Genomic DNA, 16,281 nt, shown 5'->3' on the forward strand with positions numbered 1-16,281 from the left:
ATCTTTCACTCCATCCTAATTTTTGAGTTCCCAAATTAGCATCAGATAAAGGAAAACTAATGGTGTTGAGAGCAAAGCCTCACATTTAGGAAGTAACTCTCCAATTCTATTCAACTTGTGGAGTTGCAATACTACAAACGGGAATAACGTGAGCCTCATAGCCACTGTTGAAGAAGCTATAACGATCCACCTGCAAACAAGTAAGTACGGTGTATAATTTCAAAATCAAGGGCCCATATGCTAGCATTGGATAAAAATTAGAAGAAGAGAATACTAGACTAAGACATTACGGACTATTCTATGTGCTTTTGAAAGGAACTTCGTCAATAACAATGTTATGCCTTGGTTGAAAAACTGGCTGATCCTTGTGGGTAATTTAGGGAAGTGAATGATTGGGTCTAAAACAGTGAATTACAGAAATCTTTTGATTTGGTATCAGTGAAGTACATAATTGAGCTGCTTCAAACATTCTTTTTAAACACAAAAATAGCAACAACCTGATGATTATTGCTAATGGCATAGTAACTCTTGTAGAACGTACAAACCTCACATATCCTACGGCACAAAGTTCACAAGGACTTCTAGTCTACTAGAATCCCCTGCAGTTGAATTATAGACAACGGCATTCAGCACAAACATAAAACCTAAGGCATAAAATTCACACAGAAAATACGCATGGTCTCCAAAATATTTAGCGTTTGGATTTTGAATGAACCAGTTCCTCCCACCCAAAAGTAGACACCAAAACATTTGGCTAGATTGAGGACAGTATGACACGAGAAGGCATCCCATGGAATCCATTATCAAGATAGCAATGACATGCAACTGTTTGTACTAGTTTTCCCTTATTTTCATCTATTCTCCATTCTGTACTTGTTTGTCATCTTTCTTTCTCTCTTATTGATCCTTTACCCTCGATCTCTCTACATCATTATTATGCATCATGTAAACTTTAATTCACTCATTCAGTAACTTAAGCCTACGTATTTTGTTGGTGCCTACGGACAGAAAGAAACTATAGGTGTTTTGATGGAAAGCCCTGAAGCGAGACTCAAAACGTGTTGAGCACTTCACATCGCTTACTGTGCGCTTCAGTGTAGTCATTAAGGTTCGAAGACATACTTTTTCTTGTCAATGAGACTCTTTTGACGAGGTACACAAAACAACTGACATTTCACTTTATTGTATTCTTTGTCCAATTTCGGTGTTCATATACTTGTCATTCATGTTTATAATTGTTAGGCTTGGACTAAATATATTTATACCTCTCTCCTTTGTGTGTTTTAAAGCCACGCTACTACAATTCACAAGCTAGAGTTTTTGCATTGTTCGCTTAACTTCTGTATATGCATTTCAAGCAGTGTGTAATGGCTCTTTTCACCTCAATATATCAACAATCAATGCCATTTTTTAGAACTAAATTTTAATTTTACAAAGAAACTAGTAATTTTAACTACCAGGAAAAAGCTTAAACCCACGTTGGAAGGAAATGGAGTATTGTACCATGGGATGCCAGTGAAGTCATGAAAACCATCCAACAGTGAAATCAAGGCACGTACTGGAAGAATGGACTCCTCAACACTTGCACTAACATTTTCGCTGATGAACAACTCTGTGTTCGCGATGTCACCATTTGGCGAGTCGCGAGTGGAGAAGGAACGGCAGCAGAAGGAAACACTGTGCGGAATAACAAGCTGCGGCTTTGATGGGGATAAAAAGTTGCGAAAGTGGACGTACTGGCTGTACCGATGGTTGTGGCAGTGGTAGTGATTGGAAGGGTTTGAGGGTTTAGTGTGAGAATCTGAAGAAGTGAAATTGTGGAAAAGATAGATTTTCGGCGAATTACGAGAGTAACGGCCGCGCTGGAAGAATCTCTGTACCGACATAATGGAGTGGTGGACTGGTGGGTGGTGAATCGACCAAATGCTAATATTTCTCCCTTATTTAGAAGAAAAAATGATGAAGCCGGCGGCGCAATTCTCTTGGCGGCAGATGAGTGAAGTGAAAGTTCAGTGAAATATGTGTAATTACCAATCAATTTCGTTTGCCCGACACGAAGTCAGTTGACAAGGTAATTGACTAATTTCCAACCGGAACCGTGAAATAATTTGTTTATCCAAATGGTCGATTTTGGCCAAGGGCATCTTTTGAATTTTTGTATATTTTTTCTCCTTTTAATTTGTTTATTTAATTCTTTTTAAAATGTTATATAATTAAATATTACATAAAAAATATTATAAATTACAATAATCAACAATCTAAATTATTTAAATGACATAAAAAAAATTGAATGATAAACGTGAACTCACAACCATTTATGCGTTGGAGAGATCGTTTCTTATTTTGTGTCGAAGCACTTTATAAAGCACAGACCGAAACAGGTGAAATCAAAGGATATTACTTGAATGCTATGCAGGCACATGCGAAGAAATGATCAAAAGAGTTGTATTTGCTAGAGAATTGGGTATTCCAATTGTAATGCATGACTACTTAATAGGGGATCACTGCAAATACTTGCTTGGCTCATTATTTTTGAAATTTTATTAGTGTTATATAAATAGAAATAGAAGAAGTAATATATATATATATATATATATATATATATATATATATATATATTTGAAAAATGGCATAAAACTTACTATAGCTTACGATAATTAACAAATTGAAATATTTTAAAAAGATACAAATTTAATTGATTTTCCAAATTATGGCAATGCTACATAAATTACTTAGAAAATATTATAAATTATAATAATTGATAACTTAAAATATATAACAAATTTGGTAGGCGTTTGGCCGTGAAAAACATAATTTTTTGGAGTTGAAATTGTGTTTGACCATAAATATATATTGGAGTTATTTTTTTATTTTTGTGAAAAAAGTAAAAGTAAAAACAAGTTTCACTTTTTCCAAAAACAACTCCAAGTTGTATTTGGAATACTTATGGCCAAACACCATTTTAGAATAAAGTGAAAGAATATTTTCGATAAAAGTTAAAAAGAATTATGGTTAAAAGCGGTCTTGGTTGACTCCAAATTTCATCGGTGCAACAAAAATTAGGACATAGAGAGAAGCATATATCATTTGATTCACAATAATTAACAATCTAAAATATTAAAAATTCAGTTGACTATCTAAATTTCGTCTGTCATATTAATTGAGACAGAAAAATTATATTATATTGAGCAAAGGTTGGCACGAGCACCAATACTAGTCTATTTAAGAATGAGACTTGATAGGGACGGATACTACATTTTCAATTATACGGTAATAATAATTAATTAAAATTGTACTTGATAGGGACGAACACTGCACTTCTTTATTGTACGATAAGCAATAAAAATTGTACAAAAGAGATTCAAGGGTAATTTGGTTATTCAAAAAAAAATATTGTAAAGCCATGTATCTCTTTCGTAAATAATAAGTTGCAACCATATGTCCTGCCGTAAATATACCAACCAACATGTGTCCCTTTGTTTCTTAGTAAAACCTTTATGTGTTTGACTGATCTTTTATTCTGTGATCCCTTCGCCTATTTTGTCTGTTCTTTTTCTATATAAATTTGTTCTGGCTTTTCATTGGTTCTTTTTCAAGCTCAAATGGACTGGAGAATGTTGAGGAGATATGTTGATACTTGTACTCTATAGATTGATACTTGTAGTTTATGTATGTATGTTATGCAAATGTAACAAATGAGCTGAATAGCAGTTAATTACAGAGTCGATTAAGAAGTTAGTTAATTAGCATCTAGAAGTAGTTTACTATTTATATAAATATATAGGTTGCATATACTAATACAACATAATGAATAATAATAATCATTGACAGTTTTCTTCCTCTCTCATTTTTTTTTTTCTTCTTCTTCTTCTTCTTCTTCTTATTCGTCATCATCACTACCTTTATACATTGTTGCTTCTTAACCACTAATTCAGCATGGTATCAGAGCATCACTAGATCAAACCAGTGCTTATATGCGATCCTATATTCTTCTTGATTTCAAGAACTTCACATTTCGTGTGAATTTGATTGTGCATTTATGGAATCTCAATTCATGGATTCAACTACAACTCCTTCAATTTCTACTTAGAGCAGTTCTTATTCCTCTGCAATTCTATATATTAATCATCCTCTACATCTATCAATTGTAGATGCTTCTAATAACTCTCTTGTTTTATTCCAGTGGAAATAAAGTGAGAATTATGTTGTTTGGAGTAAAAAAATTAGGATTGCATAATTAGGTCATCACAAATTTGGTCTTATTGATGGGTTATGTATAAAAGAAAGTTTTTCTGCTGAATTGGAAAATCAGTGGGAAAGAGTCAATACAATTGTTCTGTCATGGTTAATAGATTTTATTTCTTCTTATCTTCTTCGTAGGATAATGCATCTAATGCACATCTTATTTAGAAAGATTTTAAAGAAAAATTTGATAAGATTGATGGTTCAAGAACCTATAATTTTCATCAAGAAATTGCTATAATTTCTCAAGAAAATTAGTTTGTTTCTGTCTACTTTATTAAGCTAAAAAACTTGTGGGATGAATTTGATTCTACGTCGTCATCCCCTACTTGCAATTGTGAGAAATCAAGAGAATTTGTAGTGTATTTTCAGAGGCAAAAACTGTACTAATTTCTGATGGGTTTAAATGACACATACTCCCAAGCAAGAAGTCAGATATTGCTGATGACACCCTTACCAATTGTTAACATAGCATCCTCCATGATCATAAGTGATGAAAGTCAGAAGTCTGTGGCTCTAGCTATCAATTCCATATGTCTTCTTGGTGCTGCACCTAAGGGGATGTTGTATCCATGTACTATAAATCTAACCACTCAAGTGATGTATATCTGACATGACCCAAACCGGGGTCTTATCGTGATGGGCAATCTCAAGTTCAACCCGAAGTAGAGACCACCCCCGATACCCAATCCAACCAACCAAAATGTACCTTGAGTCGGATGAACTCAGAACATATAACAAGATAACATATCCACTATGTGGTGACTTTGTGATAAGCCTATATCCGAGGCCAACCCAACCAAGTCAATCCCACCAATAGCTGACCAATCCAACCCAAACCAAAACCATAAACTAAAATCGAGACAATAATTCAATATATATATATATATATGTATTCAACGTAACCAATCCATACCCAAGTCCATAGTTGTCCATTCAAAGCCTCTAAACTAAACCAAAAAGTACCTAGTCGGGATATGCCCCCAACATAGCCAGAAACCAAGTCAATGAATGACAAAAGTACATAAAGTAATCCATGACATGAAATAAATGCCTTCTGAATTATGGAAGCTCACCACTTCAATCTAGTAGCTGATCCCAAATCCGATCACTAAGTAGGAGGAGTAGAATGGTCGGTTCCTGTATCGCGTTGGGATACAGCTGCCCGAAGACGGGTTTGCGGGTAAACGCTAGTATGCACTCAGGATAAGGATAAAATAATGCCATTTAACAAAACTAAGTAAACCATCCATATGCATACAAACCACACACACACATATATATAACCATGTTGAGAAAGGAAATTGGGTTTACTATGCATTTAAAAACCATTAACCTGTGTATATGAAGCTTAACCGTCCTTAAGCACCCATGGGCTATATGGGTCCAGTGTAACCCCTGAATGGGCCCCAATGCATGTAGCCACACGAATTGGAGATACCATAAGAGTAAGGGATTCCCGAGTACCCTTACCTTCCATGATACATATGTATAGTGTACTTAGAGGATTCCCATGTACCTCATAGTATCATAAAAGGGTCTCCATGCCCTACCCCTTATATCGGCAAACATGAGTTTCCAGTGTTCGCTCATTGAACTCCCACCTTCATGGTTAGCTATCACACCCCGCCATTATTGCCCAATTAAAACCATTTCTAACTAACCAATCCATTATTTCATTTATTATTTACCAAAGATATTAATAGTGGTATCGTTATACCGACTATAACTTACAAGTATTATCCTTAACTAAACCCTTTAAGGTAAATAGATTCCTATGTACCCGATTACCAAGTTAACTTGGGGGAGTCCTATGTACCCCGCAAGTCCGCCATTATTATATTAGCTTGGGGGATTCCATTATACCCCACAAGTGCTCCTTTAACATGTTTACTTGGGGGATTACATTGTACCCTACAAGGATGTTCAATGAAGCCATAACCATTATTCCAACCAATTTTATTATTTTATTTACTTGGGGGATTCCAACATACCCCATAAGGTTTTTATTTAATCCAACTATAACCACCAAGACCTTACCCTTTAACCATTCTAAACCATTCACATCGTTTAAACCATTTTAGACCATTCCAAACATTTAAAGCATTTATACCATTCAAACCATTTAAACCATGCAAACTATGCAAAACCATCCAAATCCATTTAGGGTTCTATTACCAAACCATACCATGCAATAGTTCCAATGAAAGTTCAATAATAGAGTAAAAATATTCTTTTAGGCATTTTATCGAACATGTTGAGGGCATACCTTTACCAAGACCAAAACCAAAGCATAAAGCATCATAATTAGGGTTACTCATGACCCATTCGTTAAACCATAACCAACAATCACCAACATGTGTAAACCATTCCCAAAAATATGTAAAAATATAGTTTAACCTAATACCAAACAACATGAATCAAGACCCTCAACATTGCTTCAAAACCAGTATTTATGATTTCACAAATCAATGTTTAAAACACATAAAATCATGCCTTTAGTTAGAACTAACAATGAGGGAAGAAAACATGTCTTATACAAGAAGATCCATTGAAAGTACTTGACCCTTCTTATCCTTAGATGAAAACTTGAGAAACCCTAGCCTCTAATCTTCAAGAGAGTGTTTAACGAGTGTTTTGAGAGTGTTTCTACCTTTCGAAGTGAGTTATTGATATGAGTACGATCATGACCATGAATAATTTTTGAGTTTTTTGAATGAAACCGAGGGTGTGTGCAATTTGAAGTATGAAGATGGGCCTTGGAGTGCACAAGGCCGCCCTAAATACACCCATGGGAACCTTTTGAAGCCCTTTTCATTAAAACCCCAAACACACTGGCACATCTATTAGATAGATGTGTTTAATGCCTTTCTACAAAGTGTTTTGGAGGATGAAATATACATGGAGCTTTCTCAAGGATTTCAAAGGCAGGGGAGAAACATAATCATGTATGCAAACTCTCAAAATCCTTGTATGGTTTAAAGCAAGCTCCTAGACAGTGGAATGTAAAACTATCCAAAGCTTTGATCAACTGTGGTTTCAGACAGAGTCAATTTGATCACTCTTTATATATTAGAAGATCAGAGGGAATATTGGTTATAGTATTGGTATATGTAGATGATATATTTATTATTGGGGATCGTCTAGATCAAATCCTAACAAAGACAACGCTACATAAAACTTTTAAGATAAAAGACCTACATGAACTAAGATACTTCTTAGGTATTAAGTTTGTAAGAAGTCAAAGAAGCAAGCTATTGTGTTTAGAAGATCAACTGAATCTAAGTACATGAGTCTAGCTTCAATAGTAGCTGAACTAACATGGATTATTGGTCTAATATCAGATCTTGGAGTTTAAATTTAATTGCCAGTCACAGTTTTTAGTGACAATAAAGCAACAATTCAGATGTTAGCAAATCCTATGCATTATGAGAGAAATAAACACATAAAAATAAATTGAGAAAAAATTCAACAAGGCCTGTTAAATCCTAAGTATATTTCAACACATGATCAATGTGTAGATGCTCTAACCAAGAGTCTGAATAGAGTACTACATGAGTACCTAATATCTAAACTTGGGACTTGCTAACATATTTACAATACTAAGCTTAGGGAAGAGTATTGAGGAGATAGGTTGATACTTGTACTTTATAGGTTGATACTTATAGTATATGTATGTGTGTATGCAAATATAATAAAGGAGCTGAATAGAAGTTAGTTACAGAGTCGGTTAGGAAGTTAGTTGAGTCAGCTTTTAGATGTACTCTACTCGATATATATATATAGGAAACATGTACTAATATGACACAATGAATAATAATCATCATTGACAGTTATCTTTCTCTCGCATTTGCTATATTCTTTTTCTTCTTCTTCTCTGCTTCTTCATATTTTTCTTCATCATCATCACCTTCATATTCTTATTCTTAATCATTAATTCATCAGAGAGAAAATAGAGCAATAATATCTTCATTGGTGAATAATTTTTCTGAGTTTAAATCCAAAATAGTTTAAGGTATATTCTTTTGCAGATTTAGTGAAGTTTTATTTTCTTATGGATCTAAATGTTATTGTTTTTATTCTATTTTTTTCGAATTTTATTATCACATTATTTGCTTTATTTTTTGGGTGACTTATCATATTGTTATCTTCCTTCAACCTAACAGCTCTCTCTACTTATGGCATTACATACTTAAGGTGTTTGATATGCCTCATACGACTAATACAATTTTTTCTCATATTTCAAAACATTTTGATATAATGTGCAACCAATTGAAAGGTACATCATGATTAAGCAAAATATCAAAAGGTATATCTTGTATTTATGTTAAATAGCTTTAGTAAAGAAAGTATTGTGAGCTAGAACTTTTACATGTATGCTAGCAATTGTTCCTCACTTTTACATGCATTTTTTGGTGAATTTTGTGTTTGTTGTTAACTAAGTTGACCGGATAACCTACCTAATGTATTTGATGATAGTATATTTACAAGAGATAAATCTAAATCATGGTTCTAATTTTTTCTGAAGGATAGTTGAAGAGACCATGACAAGTATCTCGAGTCCAAGGATCGGAGACCACTCCCTTTGCCTAGTCAAATAGAACATAGCACACCTAGCAGCGGATGAATTTCAAACATATAACAATATAGAATAATCAATGATAAGAATGTGCTAAGAATTCACAATACTAAATCCCAATCCACATTAATCCATATAGACTCTAGACAGACCAAAACCAATCTAAATCGGGCATGGCCTTGATGATAGCCAAAATAAATTATGAGAAATAGTCTATGACATGAAATAAACCAAAAAGTAACAGCCTTTCAGAAGAAGTAGGATCACCACTTAAAGCTGACTCACGAACGGTCCAAAAATCACCAATCACTGTGTAAAAAAATAGATGTTTCTCCATTCCCTGCATTGCGTGGGGATACAACATCCGGAGATAGTTAGTGGGGTGAACGCTAGCATGTAACTCAAGGATAAAGGGTAAAGTAATGCCAAGTAAAATCCAAATCAAAACCATGTACACATCATCATATACATATATAAATAACATGCCGGGATAGGAACAAGGCTTATCATAATAGTAAAACATTAGCTTGGACTATGTAGCTCAAACATCATAAACAGGCACCCACGGGCTATATGGGTTCAGCTCTCCTAACTGAAAGGGCCTTGTACGTGTTAGCCACACGAACCGGAGGTATCAAGAAAGACTAGGGAATACTTGACCCCACGTCAATCCTAGATACAAATATATCAATAGTGTGAACCATGCACACGATCATCAAGACCAATCCTTACGTTGACAAATATGAGTTTCTAATATCAGTCCTTCAGGACTTACACCTTTATGGCTTAGCTACATAACCCCCATTAAGCTTAATTAAAATAAGTTTCACATAAACCATTAATTTGATAAAGGAATTATAAATTAGACACTCCACAAGTATTTTCATACTGTCATGATTGTAAGCTTATCATTATGCCATATCTATTCCATTACTTGAGGGAATGCTTCAATCCCCTTTGTTTATTAAATCAAGTTTGGGGAATGCCTCAACCCCTTTTTAGTTATCAAATCAACTTGGGGGAATGCCTCGACCCTCTTTATTTATTAAAAACAAGTTTAAGAGTGATAATATGGCCAACAAGGCCTTTAAAACTGATTTTATCTATTTAACCATTTATGTAATGCAATAGTATAGGTGAACAAGTCAAACCAAGTGACAAATCATATTTCAAAGTCAATTACACAAATGGGTTCAGGGAATCCCAATTTCACTACTAATTTCTATTCCAAAATCATCAATTTTGGGGGAATTCCTCGACCCCTGTTCCAATTCCCATACCCATGCACCCAGTTGGTTTAAAAACCATTGATGAATCAAAAATAATGCATACAGAATCATTGGAACCCAATTCAAGAAATATTCATTCGAAAACTCTCAAACCCATATTTATAAACCATAATTAAATCATATGAATAACAATTTAAACATATTCTTAAGATGAAATAAGCTTTAGGGAAGAGTAACATGCTTGAGAATATCACAATTATGGAGAGAATTTGAAATACCCTGGTTTCTAGACCTTAGCAAATTCCCTGGATTTCTGGTTTCAAGGAAAGATACGACTTAGGGGGAACGAGTCATACACTTGGGTACAAGTGGTGTGGTCTAGTTGTATTCTGACCACTATTGGTTGGTGGGATTTATGTAGTTATTAGAACGGATATGATTTGGGTGGTACAAGTTGTATCAGTGTATACGGGTTATTTGGTTACTTCACTTAGCCTTAGAATTGGTAACTTAAGTTAGATCTAAGTACAAGTGGGTCACCATGAGCTATAAGCCAGGGTATGAGTCATACCATGGACTCATATGGTGGTCAATATTCAAACCTCCTAAAATTCTATTCTGCTAGGGGTACGGTTTATGGGTACTATCTGTATACTTAGATATGACTTGGGTTTAGGTGTGTCGTACCATAGGCAGTATTGGGTCCAAGAGGGAAATCCTAGGGTATAAGAGGTGGGTACCACTCGTACAAGATGGGTACAACTCGTAAAGGTCAGTCATACCCTATGAAGAAAATTAAGTGCAGTTTAAGTAAGGGCAATCTGGACATTTTCCCACTTATCATAATGAGGTCCCACGACTTACATTGCACTTGGGAGTCTATTTACCCTACTATTCTACTCTTAAACACTAAGAAAACACTTTTAAATCCCCTCAATAGTTCTTGGGCAAAAGAAGGTAGGGTTTCATCTTAAGGAATAAATTGGGGCTTGTCTTAGTGATTTATTTTCATCATCATCTTGGTTTAAGGCATGTTATCTTCCCTCATTATTAGTTCCAACTAAATGCATGGATTTTATGCAATGTTTTCATGATTTGAATGTTGTATGATTTTGGGTTTTTAAATATGATTTGGGGGTTCGGTTATAAATGCTTGGTTATGGTATTCCTATATTTTAATTATGATTTTATATGCATTAATGGTGGTTTTCGATAATTAGTTGCATGAAAATGGTTGTTTGGTAATTGTCTTTGGTTTTGGAAATATTATGCCCCCAATGTGTTTGATAAAATGCCTATAACAATATTTTCACCATATTATTAGGTTTTCTGTGGAACTTATGCATGGTTTAAACTTAGTAATGGAACTCTAAATGGTTTTAGAATGTTTGGCTTAATAAACATACTTGTGGGGGTACAAGAGAATTCCCCAAGTTAACATGTTAATGAATACTTGTGAGGTGCATGGGAATCCCCCAAGTCAATTGGATAATAGGGTCTATGGGTACATGGGAATCCCTTAATCACTAAAAGGTTTATCTATGGACAATACTTATAAATTATAGTCGGTATGACGATACCACTACTAATTTCCTTAGTTAATAATAATGGAATAATGGTTTAGTTGGAAAATGGTATTAATTGTGCAATGATATTGGGGTGTATAAGCTAACCGTAAAGTTGGAAGTTCAATCGATGAACACCAAAAACTTATATCTGTCGACATGAGGGGTAGGTCATGACGACCTTATATGAAACTCATGAGGTACACAGGAATCATCTAGGTACACTGTACATATGTATCATGGAAAGTGAAGGGTACATGGGAATCCCCAACTCTTATGGTATCTCTGGTTCATACGGCTACACGCATCGAGGTCCGTTCAGGGGGTTACACTGGACCCATATAGCCCATGGGTGGTTTTAGGACGATTAAGCTTCACATACCCAGGTTAATGGTTTTAGATATATGCTAAACTCGATTCACTTTCCCGGTATGGTTATATTTATATATATATGTATGGATTGTGTACATATGTATGGTTTTACTTAGTTTTCTTAAATAACATTATTTTATCCTTATCCTTAGTTCATGCTAGCGTTCACCCGCTAACCCTTCTTTGGGTGGCTGTATCCCATGCAATGCAAGAACTGACCATTTTACTCTACCTGCTTAGCATTCGAATTTTATGGGGTCAACTTTGGATTGAAATGGTGAGCTTCATTCCTTGGATTATTTATGGATATTAGTTTTGGCTATGGTTGGGGGCATGTCCTAATCGAATTTTTGTATTTTTTTGGTTAGATGCTTTTTTAGAACTTCTATAGGTTTGAATGAGCGGAGTCGATATTGGTGTCAGCCTTAGTATTAGCATTGGTATTGAGGCTGACATTATTAGACAAAATTTATCACTGTTCTATTATATTTCATTTTGGGATTATATATTTAATTATTTATGGAACTTTTTTGGTTATGGTTAGATTTATGGCTTTGATTTGGTTTGGTCTGGTTGGACGGTCGATATCGGATGGTTAGACTCAGTTGGATCGGTAATGGCCGTGATGCTATCCCAGAGTATTCATATGAGCTGTTACACTATCTTGTTATATGCTCAAAATTTATCCAACTAAGGACAGGCATTTGGGGGTTAGGTTGGGTAGCAGGGGTGGTCTCCGGTCCTGGTTGGACCTTGGACACCCATTATAATAAGGACCCAGGTCGGGTCATGTCAAGTTGTTATAAAAGCTTTAGGTTCATGGTCAGTTGGGAGTCTATAAAGATGTGCATACTCATAAGAGAGAGGCTACATATAATTTAGGAATATTTCACTTTCTTGGTATTTTATTTTCAAGTTTGGAGTCTGAGTCTTGGAATTTTTCTCTAATCCTTGGTTGTTCACTTTTCAGATTATGCCTCGATGATCTGGAACATAAGGAAATTTTTCTGTCCTATTTGGGGATGATGTTGATGTGGTATGTCCTAGACCTGGAGTATGCAATCGTTCTCAAGGTCCTGTCTCTGATTTTTATGGAGTTCCCCCGATTGCTACTAGTCCTCTTCAGGGTGAGGTGACTAATGTAGAATTTTACCAGTCTATTAATACTATTGCTCAGTTGGTTGCTGCTCAGGCTGAGCAGGATATATCTGGTGGGTTATCTGCTGAGGCCACAAGGGTTGGCCAATTTATAAAGCTGAATCCTCCTACTTTAACTAGTGTGAAGGCGGAGAAGGATCCTTAGGGGTTTTTTGATAATGGAGAAGATATTCAAGGTGATGCCAGATACTAATGTGAAAGGTATAAATTTTGCAGCTTATCAGCTCAAGGATTTTACGTACCAATGATATGAAGAGTGGGACGGGGATAGAGGTGATGTGGAGGATTTTCCTAATGGGATGCTGTTTCTAATATTTTTCTTGATCGTTTCTTTCCTCAAGAGCTAAGGAAAGCAAAAATGGAGAAGTTTATGAATCTCAAGAAAGGTAAAATATCTGTCAAGAAATATGCCTTGAAGTTTTATCAACTGTCAAGGTATGCTTCTAATTTGGTGGCTGACATGAGGGCGAGGATGAGAAAGTTCACTTTTGGGCTATCTCGGGATCTGATCCTTGAAAGCAAAACTTCTTTGCTAATTAAGGATATAGATATTTCGAGGTTGGTTATGCATATGCAATAGGTGGAGAATGAAAAAGAGGAAACAGACAGAGTTTGGGGAAAGTTAGGGTAAAAGGAGCAGGATTTTTTAGTAGGATGGTGCTCAGTAGTAGGGTGGTTGAGATGGGGGCAAATGGATAAATAAAAAGTGAGGGAGTTTTGGTTCTTTCTCTGCTGCTAGTGCTCCTTACCCGAGGCAGTCAGGTGATATGTGTCTGCAAGATGGTGATTATTTCCAGGCATAGGTTACCCAATCTCAGGCGAGTGGGGGTCAGTCAGTTTCTTCATGTCTTTCTTGCCGATTCTGTGGTCGTCTTCATCGGGGCTATTGTGATGAAGGCAGGGTCAAGTGTTTTAAATATGTCTGGTCAGGCTATATGCTCAGAAATTGTTCGGTTGGAAAGGGTGCTTCGGGAGCAGTGAAAACTCTGGTTGTTTCTTCTTCTGCTCCTACACCTAGTGGTGCGGCTTCAGTGTTTGCTCCTATTTCTGGTACTGACATAAGTCGGAATAATTTGTATGTTCGTGCACCTCGATAAGAATTTGAGGTATCACCTAATGTCGTTACTGGTATGTTATAGTTTATTTCTCATGACATATATTGTCTACTTGATCTGGGGTCTACTCTTTCTTAAGTGACCCATTAGTAGCTGTATGTATTGGTTTTGATCTTAAGGTTGTTCAGATACCTTTTCTATTTCTACCCTGGTAAGTGACTCGGTTATTGCTAAAAGAGTCTATAGGGTGTGTGTGGTATCTATTGGTAGCAAGCAGACCTTGGTAGATTTGTTTGAGCTGGATACGGTGGATTTTGATGTTATTCTAGGGATAGATTGGTTACACTCTTATTACACATCCTTAGATTTTTGGACCCATAAGGTTGTCTTTAGGTTTACTCGTCAACCAATTATAGAGTAGGAAAGTGGTTCCCTAGCCCCTAGGGGGAGGTTTATTTCTTATCTTTGAGCTCATAGGTTAATCTCTAAAGGTTGTCTTTATCTATTGGTCTAGGTTAAAGATCTCTAAAGGTTGTCTTTATCTATTGGTCTAGGTTAAAGATTTTAACTCGAAAGGTCCTTCTCTACATTTAGTTTCGGTGGTAAATGAGTTTCCTGAGGTATTTCTGAATAATCTTCTTGGTGTTCCTCCTAATATAAAAATAGAGTTTGGTATTGATTTGGTTCCAGAAACTCGTCCAAAATCTATTCCTCCTTATAGAATGGCTCTGACTGAGTTGAAGAAACTCAAGGAGCAACATAAGGATCTTCTAGATAAGGGGTTTATTCATCCTAGTGTTTATTTATCATATTCTGGTTTATTCCAAGAGTGAGGTAGGTCATGATAATCACTTCCATGTGGTATTACAGACCTTGAAGGAACAACAGTTGTATGCTAAGTTCTCCAAGTGTGAGTTTTGGTTGAATGCTGTGACTTTTCTTTGTTATATTATTTCTAGAGGGGATCATGGTGGATCTGAAAAAGGTTGTTGTGGTTAAAAAGTTGCCTAGACCCATGACTCCAACCGACATTTAAAGCTTCTTGAGTTTGGCTGGGTACTATCAGCGGTTTGTGGAAAACTTTTTAACGATAGCTGCTCCTTTGACTAAGTTGACTTAGAAAAGGTGAAGTTTTCTTGGTTGGATGCTTGTGAGGGGTGTTTTAAGAAGTTAAAATATAATCTAACTTTAGCTCTGATTTTGACATTGCCTGAGGGCAGTAAGGGTTTTGTGGTTTATTGTGATGTATCTTGCGTGGGACTTGGTTGTGTCTTGATGCAGCATGGGATGGTAATTGCCTATGCTTCCAGGCAATTAAAGGTACATGAGAGGAATTATCTTACTCATGATTTGGAGGTGTTGGTAGTCGTTTTTTCTTTAAATATATGACAGTATTATTTGTATAGAGTGTACGTAAACATCTTTTCTGATCATAAGAGTCTACAGTATGTGTTCACTCAGAATAAGCTAAATCTTAGAATGAGAAGAGTTGGAGCTTCTCAAGGACTATGATATGAGTCTTCACTATCACCCAAGTGAAACTAATGTGGTTGTTGATGCTCTTAGTAGGTTATCCATGGGGAGTTTGGCTCATGTGGAGAAAGGAAAGAGAGAACTGGTAAAAGATATTCACCACTTGGCTAATCTTGGAGTTCATCTCCTAGACTTCGAGGATGGTGGTGTGAGGGTACAAGAAGTGGTTTGGTCATCTCTTGGTGCAGAGATTAAGGAGAAGCAAGTGCTAATCTTAACTTGATAAAAATCAAGAGCAACATGGGTATGCAAAAGGTAATGGTGTTAGAGATAAGTGGTGACAGTAGTTTGCGTTACTAAGAGAGGTTATGCATTCCTGATATCAACGGTTTGTGGCAAAGTATATGGCTAAGGCGTATAAACAAAGATGTATTATGATCTCAAGGAGATATATTAGTGGAACGTTATAAAAATAGATGTGGCTTATTTTATATATAAATACATGAAGTGTCAATGAGTTCAAGTTGAGCATATAAGACCCGATGGGTTGTATTTAGAAATTGATTTTCCCGAATGGAAATAAGAGGTAATCAATATGGATTTCATTA

At 35.6% G+C, this 16,281-nt stretch overlaps 1 protein-coding gene across 3 annotated transcripts in view; it reads right to left on the bottom strand.

Annotated features, from left to right (window-relative positions):
- LOC107863431 (ALBINO3-like protein 2, chloroplastic) overlaps positions 1-2,161 on the bottom strand; it is a 37,804-nt gene extending 35,643 nt beyond the window's left edge. For 2 of the 3 annotated variants that reach the window (XM_047408556.1, XM_016709336.2), the window contains exons 1-2: positions 1,504-2,090; positions 84-190 (exon numbers count right to left, since the gene is read on the bottom strand). In XM_047408556.1, coding sequence (XP_047264512.1) covers positions 84-190; positions 1,504-1,886 — 490 coding nt within the window. In that variant the 5' untranslated portion in view covers positions 1,887-2,090. Of the gene's footprint in view, positions 1-83; positions 191-1,503 lie in introns of all 3 variants that reach the window. The other variant, XM_016709335.2, reaches the window with a different exon arrangement.
- Between the last annotated feature and the right edge of the window lie 14,120 nt (positions 2,162-16,281).

This window comes from Capsicum annuum, chromosome 3 (assembly GCF_002878395.1).
Source record: "Capsicum annuum cultivar UCD-10X-F1 chromosome 3, UCD10Xv1.1, whole genome shotgun sequence".
Taxonomy (NCBI): Eukaryota; Viridiplantae; Streptophyta; class Magnoliopsida; order Solanales; family Solanaceae; genus Capsicum; species Capsicum annuum.